Source organism: Pristis pectinata, chromosome 1 (assembly GCF_009764475.1).
Source record: "Pristis pectinata isolate sPriPec2 chromosome 1, sPriPec2.1.pri, whole genome shotgun sequence".
Taxonomy (NCBI): domain Eukaryota; kingdom Metazoa; phylum Chordata; class Chondrichthyes; order Rhinopristiformes; family Pristidae; genus Pristis; species Pristis pectinata.
In genome coordinates, this window is record NC_067405.1 from 20809248 (window position 1) to 20831669 (window position 22422).

At 38.0% G+C, this 22422-nt stretch overlaps 1 protein-coding gene across 1 annotated transcript in view; it reads right to left on the minus strand.

Annotated features, from left to right (window-relative positions):
- The window catches only part of LOC127570204 (activin receptor type-2A), a 125877-nt gene that overhangs the window by 13132 nt on the left and 90323 nt on the right, over positions 1 to 22422 (minus strand). Inside the window, exons 4-9 of the mRNA XM_052015484.1 lie at positions 20477 to 20631; positions 10396 to 10539; positions 10118 to 10261; positions 6396 to 6541; positions 5021 to 5135; positions 2956 to 3094 (exon numbers count right to left, since the gene is read on the minus strand). Of these exons, the coding sequence (XP_051871444.1) occupies positions 2956 to 3094; positions 5021 to 5135; positions 6396 to 6541; positions 10118 to 10261; positions 10396 to 10539; positions 20477 to 20631 (843 nt within the window). The remainder of the gene's footprint in view (positions 1 to 2955; positions 3095 to 5020; positions 5136 to 6395; positions 6542 to 10117; positions 10262 to 10395; positions 10540 to 20476; positions 20632 to 22422) is intronic.

Here is a 22422-nt window from a genome sequence, read left to right on the forward strand (position 1 = left end):
TTCACGTCCAAGTTTTTAATATACATCACAGACAACAAAAGGTTCCAGCACCAATCCCTTTTGTACACCGCTGGTCACAGACTTCTGATCAGAAAAGCATCCCTCCACAACTACCTTCTGCTTCCCATCCTTAAGCTAATTTTGCATCCATTTAACTAGATCGCCTTGGATCCCAAGTGCCTTAACCTGTAAACTTCCTCCACTTGCCTTGAAAATATATTGTCGTTCCTTTCTCACTGCTGGATCATAATCTTCAAGCTTCCTATCTGGCAGCACTGTGGCAGTTCCTTCATCACACACGGACTGCAGCTGGATTACCCAATTATTATTTTTCAAACAATGTCCCCATACTTTATTTGCACTACTTGAAGTAATATTCTGAATTAGCCCTTTTTACAACCTTAATAATCTTGAACACCTTTGACTATTTTGCAATAGTTTGGAAATAGACTATTTTCATCTACTATGGCCTGTTTCTTCAGTCTTTCTTCATATCACTGTTACCAGTGCTCCAACAATCAGGACTAATTTCTTGGTGACCACTCTTCAAATTACTGACAGAGTATTTTGAAACTTAACTATTGTCACAGATTTGCATTCCATTTGGCTATGTATTTGTATGACATTCATCTGCTCAACAAGTTGAGAAATAAAGCTGTTTAATGATTTCAACTATGCTTATCTTAATATTATTTTGACCTGCCTTCATGGAGCTCAAAGAGGCACACAAACCATAAGACAAAGGAGCAGAAGTCGGCCATTCAGCCCATCGAGTCTGCTCCACCATTTTATCATGAGCTGATCCATTCTCCCATTTAGCCCCACTCTCCCGCCTTCTCACCATAACCTTTGATGCCCTGGCTACTCAGATACCTATCAATCTCTGCCTTAAGTACACCCAACAACTTGGCCTCCACAGCCGCCCGTGGCAACAAGTTCCACATTTTGCAAAAGATAAACCTGTTCTGTCACAAAATTCTTGAATACTTGGTATTTGTAGAGAAACAGCAATCTAAAATAATACCACTAAACCCAAGCATGCTAAAAACTGTAGATGCACAGGATAAAAGAAATAAAGAGGGCCATTGTAACTTCTCTTCTACTGGTGTGGCTAACAGTAGAAAGAATTTAATCCATTTGCACTGGCCTCCTCACCACCTTGCATCTCAGATACTCTCTTGAGAAGGTAGTGAATTCTGCTTGAACGTCATACATAAAGAGGCAATTTTTTTTTTATCCACTAGACATTATTTGCTCATGATCTCAGACTTTTCTTAGTACCCACATTCCTTGCAGCGGGCACTCATCAGGACTGATTTCAACCCAACCTGCATGCCCTCCTTCCAGGATGGATTAATCATTGAACCCCCATTTATACGCTGTGGAAAATACACAGCTAGAAGGTAATAAAGTGGTAAATGACGACTTTGGCACAGTCTGCACATTTTAAAAACCTCAAGTACTTTGAAGGAATTTTTCTTTTTCGCTGGAATGAAATGACCCCGGTCATGAGCTTCTCCAACTAGTAATACAGAGCTAACTGCTGAAAAAGGCCCACTAAGTAGATATGTGACCACTTTAACTTGAAATAGACTTCAAGCATGTTGTATTATTATTGTCAAATGTTAGTACTTTGTGTATTTCATAGGCCAACACAATTCAAACTCAGATAATTAACAAAAATACTCCAAGTTTAACCATGAGGACAACCAAAAGAAAGAAAGTGTCTAGGGATACCAATTTTCAAACTAAAGAACTTCCATTGTCTAATACAGGAGGCTACATTCAGCAATAATTCTTAATGCTACAATTAGATAGTGGCTGGGCTGGGGGTGGGGAGGTTACTTGCTAGATGGATGGCTTTTTAAGCGGTATAATTCTGTGAAGAAAAGGAGAGAACTTGCTGCATGAAAGATAAATAAACTGTGAAACTGAATATCTATTTTTCAATATTTTGATGAATACCTCAAGTTAATTGCAGTGCTGTCCTAGTGGTTTTCTGTGCAGGAACATTCTGTTGACATGGGCTTTAGCCAAGAAAGAAAGACTTGCATTACCTCTTGCTTCTTTCACAACCCTTAATTATCCCGTGTTTTGTAGCTAATGAAACTACTTTCTGAAGTGCAACCTCTATTAAAATGCAATTGTTGTTGGAAACATAGGATATATGACTATGAATTTCAGTACAACAACCTCCCACAGACATTTGATAATCACCAAACAATTATCATCACTTTTTTTTAAAATCTTGATTGAAGACCAAATATTGGCCAGGGATGACTCCCCAAGTTCATTTAAGTGGGACAAACATGACTTAACCAGTAAACAACTATCAGTGCAGCACTTCCTCATCATTGCACTGGAGTATCGGTCTTGACCTTTACTCTGGTGTTCAAAGCTCTACAATAAGATTTTAAATCACAACCTTTTTGACAGAGGTGAGAGTGCTACCAATTGTGCATCAAGGGAATCTGCATGATTGCCTGAAGGATAACGAAGTAGATGAGGATGCAAAAGGTTAAAAAAGGTATTAGTGCAGATGGATGCTTCATGGTTGGTGCTGAAGGAGCCATTTCCATGCTGTAGGACTCTATGACTTTTTTTTTGAGAGAGAAAGGCACTTCTGGCACAAGGAATAGTTGGGTTTAATAGAATGGATGAATTTGAAAGGCAGCTGGACAAACATGGAGAAATAAATTGTAAGACTAGATGATGTGGTGGGGGGAAAAACAGACATGGAGAGGTGGTGATGGGATGAGTGCAAGCTTCAGCATGGATCAGGTGAGGAGAATGGCCCAGTTCTATGCAATACATTCTAAATAATAAACTTTTTTTAAACAAACCACCAATATGGCATTGGAAGACTTCCAAACTTCCAGCAAAATACAAAGCTTCACTTTACCGAGAGCCAACCAGGTACATTTTCACAACTTTTACGATTAAAGCCACACTAACCATCAGTAGCTGTGCACCTTGATGCCAATTCCCAGAGCACAAGACCCACTGAATACATATCTATCCTGAGGAATGCATCGCGCTGGAAGTTTATGGCACCTTCCAAGACCTCTGGAGCCATGTATCTTCTGGTGCCAACCTTGAAAGAAGCAGAAGTACATGCACTTAAAAATCTCAAGTACACGATATATGTTGAAGAAAGAATAACTTGTATTTATATAGCTTCTCAAGTCCTCTTGGTATTCACAGAACGCTCCATTTGTTTTTAAATGTAATCATAATTCTGTAGCAAATGTAACATAACGCCATTATTCCATGAAGCAAAGGAGCTATATTATTTACATCTCTCCAAATGTGAAATATAGACCTGATGTTCTATGTGGGGTTATGGTCCAATGGGAGACAGAAGATGTCAGGTAGCTTGTACACAAATCTCTAATTCCTTCTCCCCACCCCCTGCAGATGCTGCTCGACCTGCTGAGTCCCTCTAACAGATTGTTGCTCCAGATTGCAGCATCTGCAGTCTCTGTCCTACTGCTATTTCTAGCAGTTCTATAAGCCTCTTCTCTCAATTTAAAATAATTTTTAATTTCTCCTGTCAGCCTTGAACAAAACACTTCTTCTGGGTTTCTGTGTTTTAGAATTAAAATATGCATCACTTCTTTAAATGTGAGCCAATATACGTCTACCATCAGTCCTGTTAATGTAGCTTCTCTATCAACTACAGCTAACCTGCCCCTCACACCTTCACATTTCCTTTCTTTTGATTTAAGCCTTGTTTTCAGATTTAATTCCACTACTTTCAAACTCAGAAAATTCTATCATATTAGCCTCTCGTCCTGAAAAGGCCCCTTTACAACAAGATCATTATGGATCTCATTGAGAGTCAAAACAGCTTTTCCCCCCAATTGATTCCTCAACATTTTGATCTAATAAAGGAAAGAAGGCTTGGCTTCAAAGTAGCCTCAATCCCCTACTTTATTCCCTACATACTCACGACTGTGTGGCCAGATTCAGCTCTAGCTCCAACCATAAGTTTGCAGATGATACCACCAAAGTGGGCCAAATCTCAAATAGCGATGAGTCAGAGTAAAGGGACGAAATAGAGAACATAGTGATATGGTGTCCTGACAATAACCTTTCCCCCAACGTTAGCAAAACCAAAGGGTTGGTCATTGACTTCAGGAAGGGGGGCAGTGCACATGCTCTGATTTACATCAACAGTGCTGAGGTCAAGAAGGTTGAGAGTTTCAAGTTCCTAGGAGTGAACATCACCAACAGCCTATCCTGGTCCAATCACACTGATGCCATGGCCAAGAAAGCTCACCAGCGCCTCTATTTCCTCAGGAGGCTAAAGAAATTTGGCATCTCCCCTCTGACCCTCACCAATTTTTATTGATGCACCACAGAAATCATCCTATCCGGATGCATCACGGCTTGGTATGGCAACTGCTCTGCCCGTGACCACAAGAAACTACAGAGTTGTGGACATAGCTCAGCATTTTATGGAAACCAGTCTCCCTTCCATGGACTCCATAAACACTTCTCAATGCCTCGGTAAAGCAGCCAGCACAATCAAGAACCCCACCTACCCTGGACATTCTCTCTTCTTCCCCCCTCCCATCAGGTAGAAGATACAAAAGCCTGAAAGCACATACCACCTGGCTCAAGGACAGCTTCTATCTCACTGTTATAAGAACAGTCCCCTAGTACGATAAGGTGGACTCTTGACTTCACAATCTACCTCATTATGGCCTTGGCCTTTATTGCCTGCTTGCCTGCACTTTCTCTGCAACCAACACTTTATTCTGCATTGTTATAGTTTTCCCTTGTACTACCTCAATGCACCGTTGTAATGAATTGATCTACATGAATGGCATTCAAAACAAATTTTTCTTTGTACCTCAGTATATGTGAAAACAGTAAACCAATTTAGGTAGTCAAATTTAATATTTGGTTTTGCACCAAGTACATCATATTTGTAACTCCTTTAAAAATATTTAAGCACACAAGTTTTTTTTAAGTAGAGAAATTCTTGAATAAATCATGTTTTAATAACTCATACCTGGCCATGTGTATCACCTGCTGACTTCCCAGCTTCAAATCTCAAAGCTAAACCAAAGTCTCCTACACAGGCTGTGAGATTGTTTTTCAGCAGCACATTTTTACTCTTGAAGTCCCTGTCAGACGAGAAATACACATCCCTCATTCATACATACAAATCATGCATCTAAATTAGCTTATACACAATGCATAATTTTTTATAAATCAGTAACTTGCCCTGGGAAATGAGGCACCCATTTTGTATACTTCAAAATTGTAAATACAGCAGCAAAATTAATGGCCATCTGAGATTTGTTTGGTTGGAAAATAAGTGTTAGCCAGAACTTTTTTTCGAGTAATGCCATAATGTCCACCTAAACCTATTAGAATTAGCTGCAAGGGCCTTTGTGTATTGTCTCCGTCAATGACGAAACATTGATGCATACTGTAGAATGGACAAATCCTGGAACATAGTTTGAATCTATAATCTTTTAATTCAGAGGTGAACATGCTACTCAAAAAGACAAGCAGGCAAAGAATAATAGCAGCTCAACAAAATACATAACTATACATGTCAGAATGTTCCATAGAACATAGAAAACCTACAGCACAATTCAGGCCTTTCAGCCCACAAAGCTGTGCCGAACATGTCCCTACCTTAGAAATCACTTGGCTTACCCATAGCCCTCTATTTTTCTCAGCTCCGTGTACCTATCCAAAAGTCTCTTAAAAGACCGTATCGTATCCGCTTCCACAACCGTTGCTGGCAGTCCATTCCATGCACTCACCACTCTGAGTAAAAAAACTTACCCTGACATCTCCTCTATACCTACTCCCCAGCACTTTAAACTGATGTCCTCTTGTGGCCACCATTTCAGCCCTGGGGAAAAGCCTCTATCTACCCGATCAATGCCTCTCATCATCTTATACACCTCTATCAGGTCCCCCCTCATCCTCTGTCGCTCCAAGGAGAAAAGGCAGAGTTCCCTCAACCTGCTTTCATAAGGCATGCTCCGCATTCCAGGCAGCATTTTGGACCAGACTCTAAATTTGACTGCTTATTTAATTAACCTCAGAAAGAGATTATATAAACTTCCATATATCAAGCATACCTAGCTTAGTGCTATTACAGCGCCAGCGACCCCAGTTCAATTTCTGCCACTGTCTGTAAGGAGTTTGTACGTTCTCCCTGTATCTGCGTGGGTTTCCTCTGGGTGTTCAGGTTTCCTCCCACATTCCAAAGACGTACAGGTTAGGAGCTGTGGGCATGCTATGTTGGCGCCGGAAGAATGGCGACACTTGCGGGCTGCCCCCCAGCACATTCTCAGTAATGCAAAAAGCTGTATTTCACTGTGTGTTTTGATGTACGTGTGACTAATAAAGTTATCTTATCTTACCTGTGAGCAATAGCAGGCTTGTGTCCATCTTTTAAACCAGGTTTATCTTCATGAAGATAGGCTAGTCCTCTTGCCATGCTCTCAGCAATATGACACAATTCATTCCAAGAGACCACATTAGCCTTCAGATAATCTGTCAGAGAACCCTGAAGTGGAGACAAGAAAAACAATTTTGGAAAGATCCACATGAAGAGAACTTAAGAAATCTAAATAAAATTATGGAACTGACAGGAAAAGCAATAGAGAAGCAAAATAATGCAAATATTGGAAACTTGAAACAAAACACAATGTTCTTGAAATACTCAGTCAGGCAGTATCTGAGGAGGGTGAAGCAGGAGTTAATGTTTCAGGTCAGTAACCTTTCCCCAGAATGAGTAAAATGATGGGTGTGACATTGATAAAGACAGAGTCACAACACTGAAACAGTCCCTTCGTCCCAACTCGCCCGGCTTGTCCACCTGAGCTAGTCCCACTTGCCTACATTTGGCCTATATCCCTTTAAACTTATTCAAGTACCTGTCTAAATGTCTTTTAAATGTTGTAACTGTACCTACCTCTATAGTTTCCTCTGGCAGCTTGTACCATATGTGAAAAACTTGCCCCTCAGATAAACCATGTCCTCTAGTTTTAGACTCCCATACCCTGTGAAAAAGACTGACCATTCATCTTAACTATGCCCCTTATGATTTTATATACCTCCAGCGTCACCCCTCAGCTTCCTATGGTCCAGAGGGAAAGAAGTGTCAGCCTATCCAGCCTCTTTTTATAACTCAAGCCCTCCAGACCCAGTAATATCCTCGTGAATCCAAATTTTAAAAAAATTAGGCTTCCAGTAACAGAATCATTCTTCAGTTCACAGGCCAACAAGTGAACTACTTAGTTTCTTCAATTCTGCTTTGTAATCAACTATAATTTTCCAATTTTGTGTATGAGAAGCTTATCACTCCACTTTCTAGCATATTCTGAAATTGTGTCCAAGACATACAAACTACTTTAATGATTAAAATGTTTCTATATTATTTTCAACGCAAGTATGATGAAAAATCTCAATCATTCATGAGAAAATTCTAGTTCAGCTCCAGACCAATTCATCTTCCAATAGAAAATATCTCAATTCCAGCAGATGCAACATAAAATATTTAGAAAATAAGATGCAAGCCCACAGATGTTAGGAGCTACAGCATTTCCATAATGTTTGATCACTACTGATAAAAAAGCTAGGGGAAGGTAGTTCAAAATAAATAATAAATTATGTAGCTGCACATTAAGGAGAGCTTCAGCTTTGGATGCAAAAGGCAACACCTTTGCAACGATTACCCCCAACACTGGTGCCCCACAAGGCTGCGTTCTCAGCCCCCTACTCTACTCCCTGTACACTCATGACTGCAAGGCCAGATTCTGACCCAAGTCCATCTACAAGTTTGCAGATGATACCGCTATAGTGGGCTGTATCTCAAATAATGATGAGTGGGAGTACAGGAAGGAGATAGAGAGCCTAGTGACATGGTGTCTTGACAACAACCTTTCCCTCGATGTCAGCAAAACAAGAGTTGGTTATTGACACCAGGAAGGGGGGGCGGTGTTTACATCAATGGTGCTGAGGTCGAGAAGATTAAGAGTTTCAAGTTCCTAGGAGTGAACATCAACAATAGCCTGTCCTGGTCCAACCATGTTGACTCCAAGGCCAAGAAAGCTCACCAGTGCCTCTACTTCCTCAGGAGGCTAAAGAAATTTGGCATGTCCCCTCTAACCCTCACCAATTTTTATCGATGCGCCATAGAAAGCATCCTATCCAGATGCATCACAGCTTGGCATGGCAACGACTCTGCCCAAGACCTCAAGAAATTGCAGAGTTGTGAACTCAGCACATCATGGAAACCAGCCTCCCCTCCATGGATTCGTCTATACTTCTTGCTGCCTCGGTAAAGCAGCCAGCATAATCAAAGACCCCACCCACCCCGGACATTCTTTCCTCTCCCCCCTCCCATCGGGCAGAAGATACAAAAGCCTGAAAGCACATACCATCAGGCTCAAGGACAGCTTCCGTCCTGATGTTGCAAGGCTATTGAACGGTTCCCTAGTACGATAAGATGGACTCTTGACTTCACAATCTATCTCATTATGACCTTGCACTTATTGTCTACCTGCACTGCACTTTCTCTGTAACTGTAACACTTTATTCTGCACTCTGTTATTGTTTTACCTTGTACTACCTCTGTTGTAATGCACTGTTGTAATGAATTGATCTGTATGATTGGCATGTAAGACAAGATTTTTCATTGAATCTCAGTACAAGTGACAATAATAAACCAATTTACCAATCCATGTCCCACTGTACACATTCTGAAAAGTGGGCTTTGGGTTAAACTTTTCATTCAAATTCATTTGTACAAACTCAAAATCTTCCTTGGATCAATGAAATAAAATCAATTTATATTATCTCTTTGCATTGAAATATATTCCTTGATATATTTAAGTGTAATAATAGTTTCCGAAATGAACTTATCACAATAAATGTGCAGCTTTAAAAAATGTGAGTAACACAAAGATCTGAACAAAGTATAGGGAACTACATTAGCTTTATTGGCAAAGTTGTTTTCTTAGTAAATATTAAAACTTGCCAAAATGCAACTATTATGCCAAAGTGTTCAATTTTAACAGCCTTGTAAATGGGCTTCTAACAGATAGAATTAGCAGAAACTTGCCTTTTAATGGAGATATCTTGCACTTAAATTTCTCCAACTTTTGGTGCGTTTGTTATACTTGTAGAACTTCTACCTAGCAATAACTAGAAACACTTACATATTGGAAAAGAAGCTTAAGTTTTCCTGAACTGTATTTTAAACATAGTCACCTGCCTATTAAAATATGCTCCAATTCCTGAAGTAAAATCTGTAGTTACCTATTGCAGTTGTAACAAAGCAATTTTTTTTGTTTAGCATTTTCCATCAGTTCTCTGTTAAACTGACAGGAGCTTCTAAGCTATGTGTATAGGAGGTTTTTATCCGTTATGTATTTTGTTCTGACCAGCTCGACAAGCATCCTCGTCTATTTTACTTTGCCCAGAGTAAATACAGCAGTGGTGCTGGTGGGGTTAAAATTATTTGTGGTGGATAGGCAAACAAAATCAAATTTCTTAAGTTTCACTGCAAAACAGCACCGAATCCCAAACCACAATATTCTACAAGTGCTTCATTCTCACTAACTTGGTGTTTCTCTTAATCATATTTGAGGTTTTTGAAGTTAAGGCTTGATTGCAGCTCACTTATTGAGATGATGAAATAAAACTCATGATTAAGAAAAAAGACATTTCAGTGCCAGGATTCAGTTTGTCATAGAAATAGTGATACAATTAAATCAAGCATTAAAAAACCTTCAATTCTCTCCATCAATACCATTCGTTGTTTCTTCAATAAAACCATCTATTTTAATCTGCACTTTCAAATCTATTTTGCTATAAATCTTTGTCTGGTTGAAAGCCACCTTTAAAAGGATAAGTATGATCGGAATGATCCATCACCACTTTGAATGCACCAAATCACCAGTTTACTCAAGCAAACATCAATAAACAGAATAAAGATGCTCATCTCTTTCAGACTGCTATTTTGTCCAGAATAAATATGCTGGAAGGATACTTTAGTGGTGATTAAGCACAAGAGATCAAATTCAGAAGCATCATTACGAATCAGGCAAAAAAAGGTTTCCTAACCGCAATACTTTACCTTCTCATGAAACGATGTTATCAACCACAACTCCACATCAATATTTGAACCTCTTTTCTCTGCGCCAATGAAGTGCAAAATATTTTCATGGTTCATTCCAGGTAGAGTGTATATTTCATATTCATTTTGCCAGGACTGTCTGTCCTACAATAAACAGAAGCACCATAGCATTATAAAATATTGCTGACAAACTGTCAAACAAGGAAAGATAAGTAGTGCTGAAAAAGTTATTGCCCATCTCCCTAATGTGTGGTAAGTGAATAATAAAAGCACTGTACCTGAACTGGGAATATTTTAACTGCCACATACTCATTAAGCAGTTGAGCCTTCCAAACACAACCAAAGCGCCCTCTGGCTTTGACCTCCAGTAACTGCAGAGGCTTTAGACCAAGCAATGGAGAAGGTGGTATTGGCCCTGGATCCTACAAAGGAAGATTTCAAAATAGTTCTAAGAGTTGACAATTGCGCCTGAAAGCATTAAAGCTGAGGAAAATAAACATGAAAATTCATTTGATAGATGGATTTCTAAGATTTCTGCTTCATATTTTTTTCTTGAATAATGTGAAAAAATAACATTTTAGCACTTGTTATGCATGCTCTTTGAACTTAAAAAAAAATCCAAGATAAATATTTTCAGTTATACAAAATTAAGATCATGTTAGCGGTTAAAATTTACTAGATGCTACCCAATTTACATTGAGCTTTCTCTAGTGAAGATTACATTCAAGAACTGGACAATCAGTATTCTCCAAATCTGACATTCTAACAGTAAATATTTCTTCACTATATTATGATTACGCAATAATTATAATTTTCCAAAAATCAAGGTTCATCACACCACGTTCATTTGGTCCTAAGAAATAATAAAACAGTCTAGAAATTCCCATATTGTATACATTTTAAAGGGATGAAACTAAAGGTATAGAGATATTATTTCACAGCAGAATATGGCAAAAAAGCATGGATGAATGCACTGGAAAATTTCCACACAAAGCCTGTTAAGCAGTTATCACGACTTTGGCTACCTCACTAACAGTGAACCAACCAGAACAGGAGGAATTGTTATACAATTCAAACTTTAACAGCAGAACAATCCAATAATATGCGTTAATGGAAAGCTTTATAACAAATCTCAAGAAGGTTAATCAATTAAAATCAGACATAACAAATTATTGTATTCTTGAACTTTTGCCAGTTAAACATGTTATGGTCAATGCAGAAAAGTTGGGGAAAAAAACTCAGCAAAATATGACCAAAATAATTTGTGCATGGCAAAAACATTTCTTAAATGATGGGTGATGCACAGCATTCCATTGCATGCTCTAGTCTCTATCTAGTACAGCATCAATTACTGCATTTCTGCTAAATTAATATTTACAAATTAAACAATCAAAAATCTTTTCAAAACTGTAGCAGAGAGGTTATAGGGCATGATTTAGCTGCTGTAAAAACAGTTTCAGAAAGGAAAATTGCAACATTATAAAACAGTACAAGTTTATTAAAAAATTTAATCGGTTATGTTTGTACAATAGTCTTGTTAAAAAAATCCATATTAATATTTCAAGCAGAGAACAGAACAAATGGTTTCATGCAGAAATACCACCAAAATAAAAAAGACTTAGTGTGATATATAAAAAAATTAATGCTGCACTTAATCTAAATTTAAAAATCTTTAATGGTTCCAAGTTACCTTACCTCTATCTCTATATGAAAGGCATGCTTGAGAAAAGAAAAGCAAAAGAAATTACCGTTTGGAGAAAGCATGAAGCTGAAACAGATAAAAGTAGTTTAAGCAAATGATGAATGTTCTGGATGGCCACGTGATATACTTTTATTATCAGCTGCTATTTAGATTCAATACCTGGCACAAGCTAATTTGCAAACCCATTTCAAATCTCTACAACTTCTAATCATATCATATTGTTGAAAGGCTGCCACACTCTTCAGCACTATACCAAACCACTGTGGACAGAAACACTCCCCAAAATGACAGAACTATTGGAAGTACCTAATTATTTCTGGAAGATTACCTTAAATGCAGATTTAGGACTGCTATGACTCACTAATATAGATTGAAAACAGTTAAACAACTGAAATTTTGCCCAAACAGGAATAAAACTACAGCACTAAACTGTGACGGCACTGGAATGTCAGTAATGTGATTTCATACAGTTTAAATTCTGTAAAATATGATTCACAAGTGATAACTACACTGTGCTTTTGACGACTCCAAAACTAAAATGTGCAATTTAATTACTGGCACAAACAAGTGCTTGCCAGACCAGTAGTCACAGTTGTGACTGAATACCATTACTGTGGAAATGACTTGAGTGAAAACAAAATGAACAAGCGCTCACAAGATCAAAAAAACGTTTGTGTATAAAGAGGCAGTCCCGCAATGCCAGTCAAAACCTCCATCTGGAGCAATTTTGTAACTCTTTATTAACTGACTGCAGCTAGTCCTCTATCAGAGAGTGATTGGTGTATAATTCTAATATCTGTCTTTATAATTAATTGGGAATGCAAAATTAGTATTTTAGAAACTAATTTCAACTAGCTTGACTACACAACAGATACTTCTTAGAGAATTCGTCAATTGATAGTAACGAGCATTTTTATATTAACCATTCTCACGATCTGCACATTGCTGGTGTGGGCGTAATTTGTTGCCAACCTTCAGCAATCTTGTTTCTAAACTGCAAATTAAGAGATCTCTTCAAACACCAGTTGAGTGCCAACCATCCTGGTGTGAGACTGGATTCACATGTATAACAGGCCAAATTAGGATAACTACAAGGAGATTAGAGATCTAATTTGGTTTTTATTACTATCAACTTTATTGTCACGTTTACTGATGCCAACTCTTCCTGAAATTTGAGATGGAATTCAAATTCTCATATAACCGTATTACAGAACCAACATACTATGGATGCTGGAACTACCCTGACTTGGAAGTACAATTATTTGTTCTTTGTTTTCACTCTGTCTTAATATTAGAACTCCCTTCCCAAGAATGCTGTGGGGGTATCTTCAGCAGAAGGAGCAATAGTTCAAGGAAACGGCTCACTACTACCTTCTCGGGATGGGGACAATTAGGGATGGCAATAAATGAATAAGAAATAAAAACAGAAAAAAGCCGTAAATACTCAGCAGGAAAAATAGTTAAGTTTCAAACATTAACCTTGTTCCTCCCAGCATTGATGCTCCCCAACCTGCTATATATTACTAGTATCTTCTGTTTACATTTCAGGTTACCATGCTGGGATTTGAACACAGTACCAAGTTAATGGTCCAGCCCCCGGCATAACCAGTATAGCAACAGAAATACAATTCACAACGAATACATTTTTCTTGGGCACAATGAAGTATTCATAATATGTAAACAGGTTGTTTGGTGCAACATACATCATTCCAATTCTTTTCCACCTATTTTCGCCTTTGCTATTCACAAAAAGCTTAGTGAGTAAATATTCTGAGTAGTATTACACTAGCTCTTCAACAGTACAAGGCCCAACATACAAGCTTGGTAGATTAAGCCCAGCCAAAATAACAGATTTCTGAACATTCCATGAACACTACTTCATCATTCCTTTTTTATTGCACTACTTAGTTTTGTAATTTATAGATTTTTATATCTTTGCACTGTACTGCTACCACAAAACAACAAATTTCACATCATATGTCAGTGATAATAAATCTGATTCTGAAAAAGACTACTGATTGAAGTGTGTGTTTTTGATCCTTCGATGTTGGCTCTTCCCATCATTGTGAAGCAGAATTCACCAAGCGTTGGTTGGTGAATTGTTTTCATTTTTTTTATGTATGTATGTATGTATGTATGTATGTATGTATGTAATATATGTGTGTGTATATATGTATATATAGACACACACATCCACACACACAAATAAATATATAATATAATATACATAATAAATATTTATATAATATAATTGCATATAAAATAAATATATATAAACAATAAATCATATGGCAGGGGAAGCACCCATAGTTCAATGTCCAGATTGCCAATCCATACAATATTTCCACTTAAGAGGAAGTGTGAATGGCTATCATGCCACAAGAACATTTCTCACAAAGTAGGATCTCAGTTTCAGTGTGATGATCTAGTCTGGGTTCTGGGTGGCCAGCCTAAGTCACAACTTTGGCTGATCCTTCTGTTCTCCTTGAAAAGTGGGTGACCACCTCTTCTCTGGCCCATTGTCAAGCAAGTTTTCCTTAGACAGCGAGAACCTGGGATTTTATCGCTCAGGTCAGTTACCATACCCCTCCAATCCCATGAATCGATCACTCTGCTGAAACTTCACCACATTCTTCAATCAAGAGTGTATTCTTCTGAGGGAGACCATACCCAAACACAATATTCCAAGTGTGCTCACATCAGGGCCTTAAACAATTCCAGTAAAACGACTTTATGCTTGTATTCAAACCCTCTTGCAATAAGGACTGATGTGCCATTTGTCTTCTTAATGCTTTGTGTGCCCTCATTCTAAATTTTAGTGATTCATTACACTCATTCAAGCAATTGGATGCAGGCACATTTCATCATGACAATTATGATACACGCCTTACAGATGGTGGAAAGGCTTGAGTATTAAGAAGCAAGTCATTCACTGCAGGATACCTAACTTCTGACCTGTTCTTGTAGCCACAGTATGTATGTGGCTGGTCCAGTTGAGCTCTTGATCAATGGTGACACACTAGTATGATGACTGTGGAGAACATGATGGTTATCTTGTGGGAAGGTGATTAGACTCTCTTGTTAGAGATGGTCATTGTCTGATACAATAGTGTCATGTTATGCCATTTTTTTTTAAATGGCACAACAAATCAGAGAAGTCATGAGGTTTCACTGAATGCAGACCTGCAGTGTTTTATACACTGAGGGGCTGAAAATGGAAATTTACACTGAACAATCAGCTGCCAATGTCCCCACTTTTGACCTTATGATGGAATGAAGATGGAATGATGGATATGGTTGGGTCTGAGACACTGCTGGCTGTAATGTCCAGGGGCAGGATCACTGGACACCAGTATCCACAACTATCTTCCTTTGTGTGAACTATGGCACTGTTTTCCCCCCTGATGGTCACTTACTTAGTTTGACCAGGGCTTCCTGATGCTGTACTTAGTGAAATGCTGCCTTAATGTTAAAGGTCAGTCACTTCTTTGGTCTTTGGCCCAATGTCTGGAACAAGCCTGCATGAGATCAGGAACAAATGGTCCTGGCAAAACTCTTACTAGGTACTGGCTACCAGCTAAGTGCCACTTGGTAGTACAGTTGATGGTACTTTACTGATGATCGAGAATTTCATGATTGCATTGGAGAGCATGCAGAGGAGATTCAATCCTAGGTAACACCTTGGTGAATGTTTCAGTTAAAAGGATAGACTGGATAAATTGAGATTGTTTTCCTTGGAGCAGAGGAGACTGAGTGGGAACCTGATTGAAGGACATGGGTATGGTGGATAGTGAGAAACTTTTCCCCGAAACAGAGACATCTGAAAGAGGGTAATAGGTACAAGGTAAAGGGGAGGAAGTTTAGAGGGGACCCAAGGAAGATTTAGGTTCTTAAATACAGTGAGTGTCAGACAGCATCACCCTCTGAAGCACTATTTAAGAACCTGCATGAGCACTTAAATTGCCAAGGTATATAGAATACTACAGCCAAGTGCTGGAAAATGGGATTAGTATAGATGGGTACTGATGGTTAGCACGACAGGGTGAGCTGAAGGAGTACGTTTCTCTGCTGTACGACTCCACTGTTGAAGCATCATCAACAAATAGCTCGGTATCTGAATTAGCAAATGCAAGTCAAAATAGCCAAGTCAATGCAAAATCAAAAAGTACAAAAAGGAAAGAGGAATTAGATTTGGCAATAGATCAAATAAAACACTTAAACGTTATGATTTTTGAAAGTTATTTTTGAAGGAGTAAGAAAAATGTAGTTATTAAAGCTTGGACAATTGACAATAATTTAAATGTCTTGCACAGTTAAAAATTCCATTCATACTTGAATGACATACCTTACCTTCTTTTGTGATATTTAGAAGATATTGAATAGGTAAATATTGCAGCTTCATGTGCATTCATGCTTCTGAAAGCCAAGTCCATTGGTGGAGAGTTGTTGCATCAGTTTTTGCAACAAAGACAATTCCCAACTTTCATGTTTAAATTTGCTTGGGCAGTTGCCAGAAGTTGGTGTCTGATTAAGTATTGGTGGTATTGCTAATTTTTAAATGGGATATTTGGACCAATAAAATTAGTCATCAATTTAGTGCTCTAGTTCTGAATGTTTCAGGGCTGGGAATAGATATTTTACTGGATTTTCCTCACCAGCTAAATAACTGATTTTTTAAAAAATCATTTTGGTGCTATGGAGATTCCTGGAAAATCTTTCCCAAGAATCTCCACAGCACCATAGTGATAAAGAGCATCTTGATGTGATGGGCGGGACATCACAACTGTGGAGTAAACATTGAATTTTTCTGTCCAATAATTTTGGACGATTTGTACATTTTAAAACTATTAAGACTTTTACCCTTGCTTGTAATAGTGTTACTTACAGCTGCTTCTTTAACAGAACAATTACTTTGTACCTGTTTGGGGGAGGATGGGTTGTATGAAATAAAAGGCTAGCATTTCCTCAAGGAACAATAACTTAGGTAATGAATAAGGTTAAATATATGATACTTGGGAGCAGATTATATCTTCAGCCCAAAACTTAAGAAATTCCAATCCAAAACTTCCAGTAGTAGGTGTACTTTGCGATTTGAGCTGGATTAGCTAGAATAACTCTTCAGGTCCAATCTACATCACTCAACTTGTCAAAGTTACTGAAAGATCAGTATACAGTTGCACACATAAATGCTGAAAGGATCATCTCGCCTACTTAATGGATTCCCAAAATGCGATAGGCGGAAAATGCAAAGGATCTTAAGTGCCGGAGACCTTGGCATATCAAACTTTGGATTCTTAAGCCTGCTTAGGTCAAGTAGTGTTACCAGTGGCATGTGCACAGACTGTCCAACATATAATTATATGACAACATAATGGTGCTGTGTGTGCGCGCGCGCGCTTACATGCGTGCGGCAAGAAACCTCAATATTCACAATCTGAACTGGACAGTTTTTCCTTTGCCCATGGTTTCAGGTTCACTTTCCCAATATTACTGGACAACAAACAATATTTACATAAACATAATTACATAAATATTTATGGAGGCATATGAACCACGTGCAGGCAGAAGAGATAAGGTGTCATCACTTTGTCACAACATCATAGGCTGAAGGGCCTGCTGTACTGTTCTATTATAGCAAATGAATTAAACCCATTTACTGAGACAAAGCTGGATCCAAATTGGTAAGTCACCTTATTTTAAAGGCAACAAGCAAAAGTACAGGTGTGACATTTCAAGCTTTATCACTTTCAAGTCCACTTTAAAATAAAATCCCATCACGCTGTCATGCATCGATGACTTATTGGCTTTTCCTAGTTAGCCTTGTAATCCTGACTGGCCCCAAACTTGAGCAAAGTTATGCTTTCCCTCATCACCAGAGTGCCTTCCAAGCCTAATGGTACTACCTTGCCTTTTTCTCTATGCTGAAGAAATACCAGATGTGTTTAAGAATTCACCAATATTTCCATCAGTCAATCTGGCCATCTCCTACTCAGAATAATACCAACAGGCAACCTCTCCATGGGTATGCAAAGAAAACAGCTTCTTTGGAATAACAGTTATTGATCACTGTCAAAATATTAAAGCTAAATGGCTCATCCTCTCTAACTTATACTTTAGATTCAATATACAGCTGATATGACATTTAACTTGAAAGGTGAACACTTCAATGTGAATCATTCCCAAATTGTGTGTATGAATGGTAGCGTAGCAGTTAGCGCGACGCTATTACAGCACCGGCGATCGGGGTTCGATTCCCATTGCTGTCTGTAAGGAGTTTGTACGTTCTCCCGTGTCTGCGTGGGTTTTCTCCGGGAGCTCTGGTTTCCTCCCACATTCCAAAGACGTATGGGTAGGTTAATTTGGGTTTTAAAAAAATGGGCGGCGTGGACTTGTTGGGCTGGAAGGGCCTGTTACCACGCTGTAAATAAAATTTAAAATTTAAAAAAATAATCAAGAGGAAAATCCAAGTTGCGATACTAACTTTGGATGAATGAGACCCAAATTTAGCTGGACTAAAATTTTACAGTACCTTAAAGTAATATATTCAATAATATGGGATTTGGTTTCAAAGCAAATTAAGGCATTGTAGATTTTTTTAAAAATACCAAACCCTATTGTAATCTAAACTGAATGAAATACATTTTTGCAGATGTAGTTCTCAGCAACTAGGTCAAATGAATGTGCTCTTATGAACAGCAGAGGGCAGTAACACCTTATAATTATAATCCTAACTTGTCCATTAATGACTAAATTCTGGGAATTTGACACGAGGTAAACACTAAGACACCAATCTATTATTTTAAGATTACATTTTATCCATCTGTTCCAAAAGTTTCTAACAATTGCAACACTAATAGAATTTTCCTTAAGAATGGCCAGAAACCCTACTATTCAACTTTGTTTTTTAGTTTAAATTCAGATTTCTATTCATTTCCAATTTTTAAATTAATTAGTCTCAGCTCTGCTACCTTTGCTTTTATGTGGTACTGGTACCATCATTACCATTTATATAGCACAGGTCCCATTAAGGAACAAACAAGAGTGAGAAGATAGGAAAAATGATGATGAACACATAATGTTTACCTGTGCCTTCCAACCTATTCTTACCAAATAATGTTGTTTCTGCTCTAGATGTTGGGAAGAAATTAAGTTAGCTTTTTATTGAGTTCTTTTGAGATCAGCAAAGATTACATTAAGTTGTCATTAACCAATTCAATACAACTTCAACCATTCAATGAGATTCCACCACCAGACACATCTTCCCCTCCTCTTTCAGCATTCCAAAGAATTTGTTCTTTTTACGACTCCCTAGTCCACTCTTTCACCTCCATCAACTACTCCGTCTCACAGTACTAGCCCATGCAAAAGCATGAGATGTAATAGCTGTCTTCCTAACTCTTTCATTCCCACCTTCTACAGACCAAAACAATCCTTCCAGGTAACAGCAATTCACCTCCACTTCCCATCTCATGTACTACAGTTGCTGCTCACAACATTACAGAAACAGAAAGCAGATTGGGTGACTGCTTTGCACATCAGCTGCACTGGAAGACCCAGAGCTTCCTGTTGCCTGTCACTTTAATTCTCCATCCCACTCTGACTTCTATGTTCCTGGCCTCCTGCACTGTAATAATAAGGCGCAATGTACAGTATGCTTGAGGAACAGCATGTTATCTTCCATCTAGGTATATTGCAGCCTTCTGAACTCACTATCTACATCAGGTAATTCACTTTCTCTGATAATGTTAGATTGATTTTGGGTCAGTTTTCCCCCTTACTGTTCATTAGCACAGACTAATGTGCTGGGTATTTCCCATGGTTTTGCATTTCACAGATTCTGTGGTTTCTTTGCTCGTGTTCTTTCTCCAAATGTCCTCATTTCACAGCTCTTATCCTCCTTTGCATTCTCTATAACCCATCAACCAAATAACTTTACCTACAGCTCATCGCCACAGCAAACCTGGCCTCACTCCATCAGAAATATTCCCTTCGCTCTATTCAGCCCATTTCCACCCTCTCTGCAATTTAAAACCAACTTGTTTTTGCTCTTTCCTAGTCCTGACAAAGGGTATTCAAACTGAAATGTTAACTCTGTTGCTCCTTCCACAGATGCTGCCTGACCTGCTGTTTTCAGCATTTTCTGTATTTTATTTCCGACTTGCAAACATTTCATCTACATTACACAGATTAATACAGGACAAGAGTAGCCATTTGGCACTCTGACCTTGTTTTACAATGCAATAAGGTTGTGACATCCTAATCTCAACTCCATCTTAACTTGGCTCCTTATCTTTTGATAGCTTTCAAATCTTGTTACAGCTATGTAAAAGAATGAGCAAAAGAATGTAACAGACTACATTTTACAAGATAGAAAATTAATAAAGATGTGGGTACTGATTTCAAGAAACATTACTTCTAGTGCAGAAATGTGCTTCATGGTAACTGATCATGAATTTGTAAAAAAGTTCAGCATGCCAATGATTTGTGTCTCTGTCTGATTAGAATATCTATCAGTAATTCTTATGTACAGCTTTAGTCACTAACACAGACTCATTCAGGTGCATCAATGCATAAAATTACTTAAGGTATACTTACAGCCTTTTTCAACCACAGCATGCAAAAACTGAAGTGTCAAACAAGGAAATTTGGAGCCATACCTGAGTTGGTACAAGTACTGGTGGATATGCCAACTTGTGATGCCTATACATCCAAAAGGAGAACAATACAACCACAGCAAATCCCATAATGGGTACTAGTGAATAAAGCAAAGTATTGAAGAGTGGCGGCCTTGTTGTAACAGGATTTGATGTTGCTGTGGAGGAAGAGAGAAGAGAAAATAATTAAGGGTTTTGTGGGATACAAATTACATCATAGCCATGCCCACAAAGGAAATTCTAATGATTTAATTACTTCAAGAGCTCTCAGTACCAGAGTGAACTAGGTCTGAAACCATTCAAAAATAAAGGCAAATATCACATTTCACATACTGTGCATGACTTCATTTATAATAAAATTATTAACCAAATGTATCCCTCATATTTAACCAACTGTTTAATCACAACTTAGATTAAGAAATACTACTTAAACCAATGCAATTCAATTAGCATCAATATGCATCGAACAATTCAAACAAAACTATTCAGAATCTTGGATACGTGGAAAATTAACCACACAGGGGCACAGTCACTGGGCTTATCATTTCCATGCTGGTCAAACCTAACCTCAGCTACCAGTCCCTGATTCACGGTCCTGCAGGATAAGCTCTTTAAGCACATTCAATTTCTTTTAAAATTTCTGCTTCAACAACCCCTTCAGATAATGACTTCCAGACCCAAAGGATAAAAAACTTCATTTCCCTTTAAGCTTTCCACCTTAAAATCTGCCTGCTTTTCAGCCTTTGTCAAAGGAAACAGGTCCTTTGTAGTTACTCTAAGTAGGATATTTATAATTTTGTACAATCCAATTGTTTTTCCTCAGCTTCTACTCCCACAAAAAGAAAACCCAGCTGTTCAATATTTCCCCATGGCTACATTTTCCTATCAAATCTGCACCTTTCCCATCTTTCTCTCAAGGCATAGGCACTACTACACAAAGGCAATGGCCTAACAAGTGTTGCATACAATTCCGACACATCTTCCATGCTCTTAAATTCATTCTATGCCTCATCTAATAAAAGGAAGCATCTCATACGACTTTTAAAGATTTTTGGACATATAACTCAAGGTCCATTTTCCCTTTTCCCACAGTCTAGAACGTGCCTTCTATCAACCACACAGACCATTTTTTGTATTATTATTCTCTGCAAAGTTCTTCACTGTGCATCATACGTTTAAGGATATATAATTTATAATACAAAAGGTAGTGAGAATTAAGTTTTAGGGAGCCCCAATGAGAAAAGCCATCCAGTTGCAAAAACATTCATCAACCACTATCCTTCAACTCCCATCCTTTGCCTTTCTACTAAGCCAGTCACTCTCCCGTGCATCCCATGAACTTTAACTTTTCTGACCAGCCTCACGTTAATGAAATTTTGTCAAAAGCCTTGCTAAGATACATGGAAACTAAATTACATACTCCTTCCTAACCATCCTTGCTATATTCCTAAAAAATTCAATTGTTAACCAAATATGGCATTCCCTTAACAAATCCATGATTAACTGCCCTTACATAATCTGCATTTTTCTGAAGGTTTATATCATCCCTCAAAGTTCACCTTAACATTTGCTTTTGGCTGGAACAGAGTAGGAAAGAAAGGGAGAAAAACCCTAAATACTGGGTCTAAATTTCCACAGTATCAATTTTTTCTATGAATTATGTAATGAAAGATAGAAAAGTTAAAATTTAAATAGATTTTATATTTCTGAAGATAAAGCAAAGTCCTGGATTTTCTGGAAAACAACTATAATGATATTCTATAAACAAATCATCTCACTTTAAAACATTTCGCATGATTTTAGCACAAAAAAAATTACTGCACACTAAATTAAATGCAGAACTGAACTTTAGCATGAACATCTGAAGTACTGACTTGTTATACACATGCAAGTCACCCCGGCAAAATCAGAATTTGGTTTAAAACTGCATATTGGAAGCTTAAAAAAAA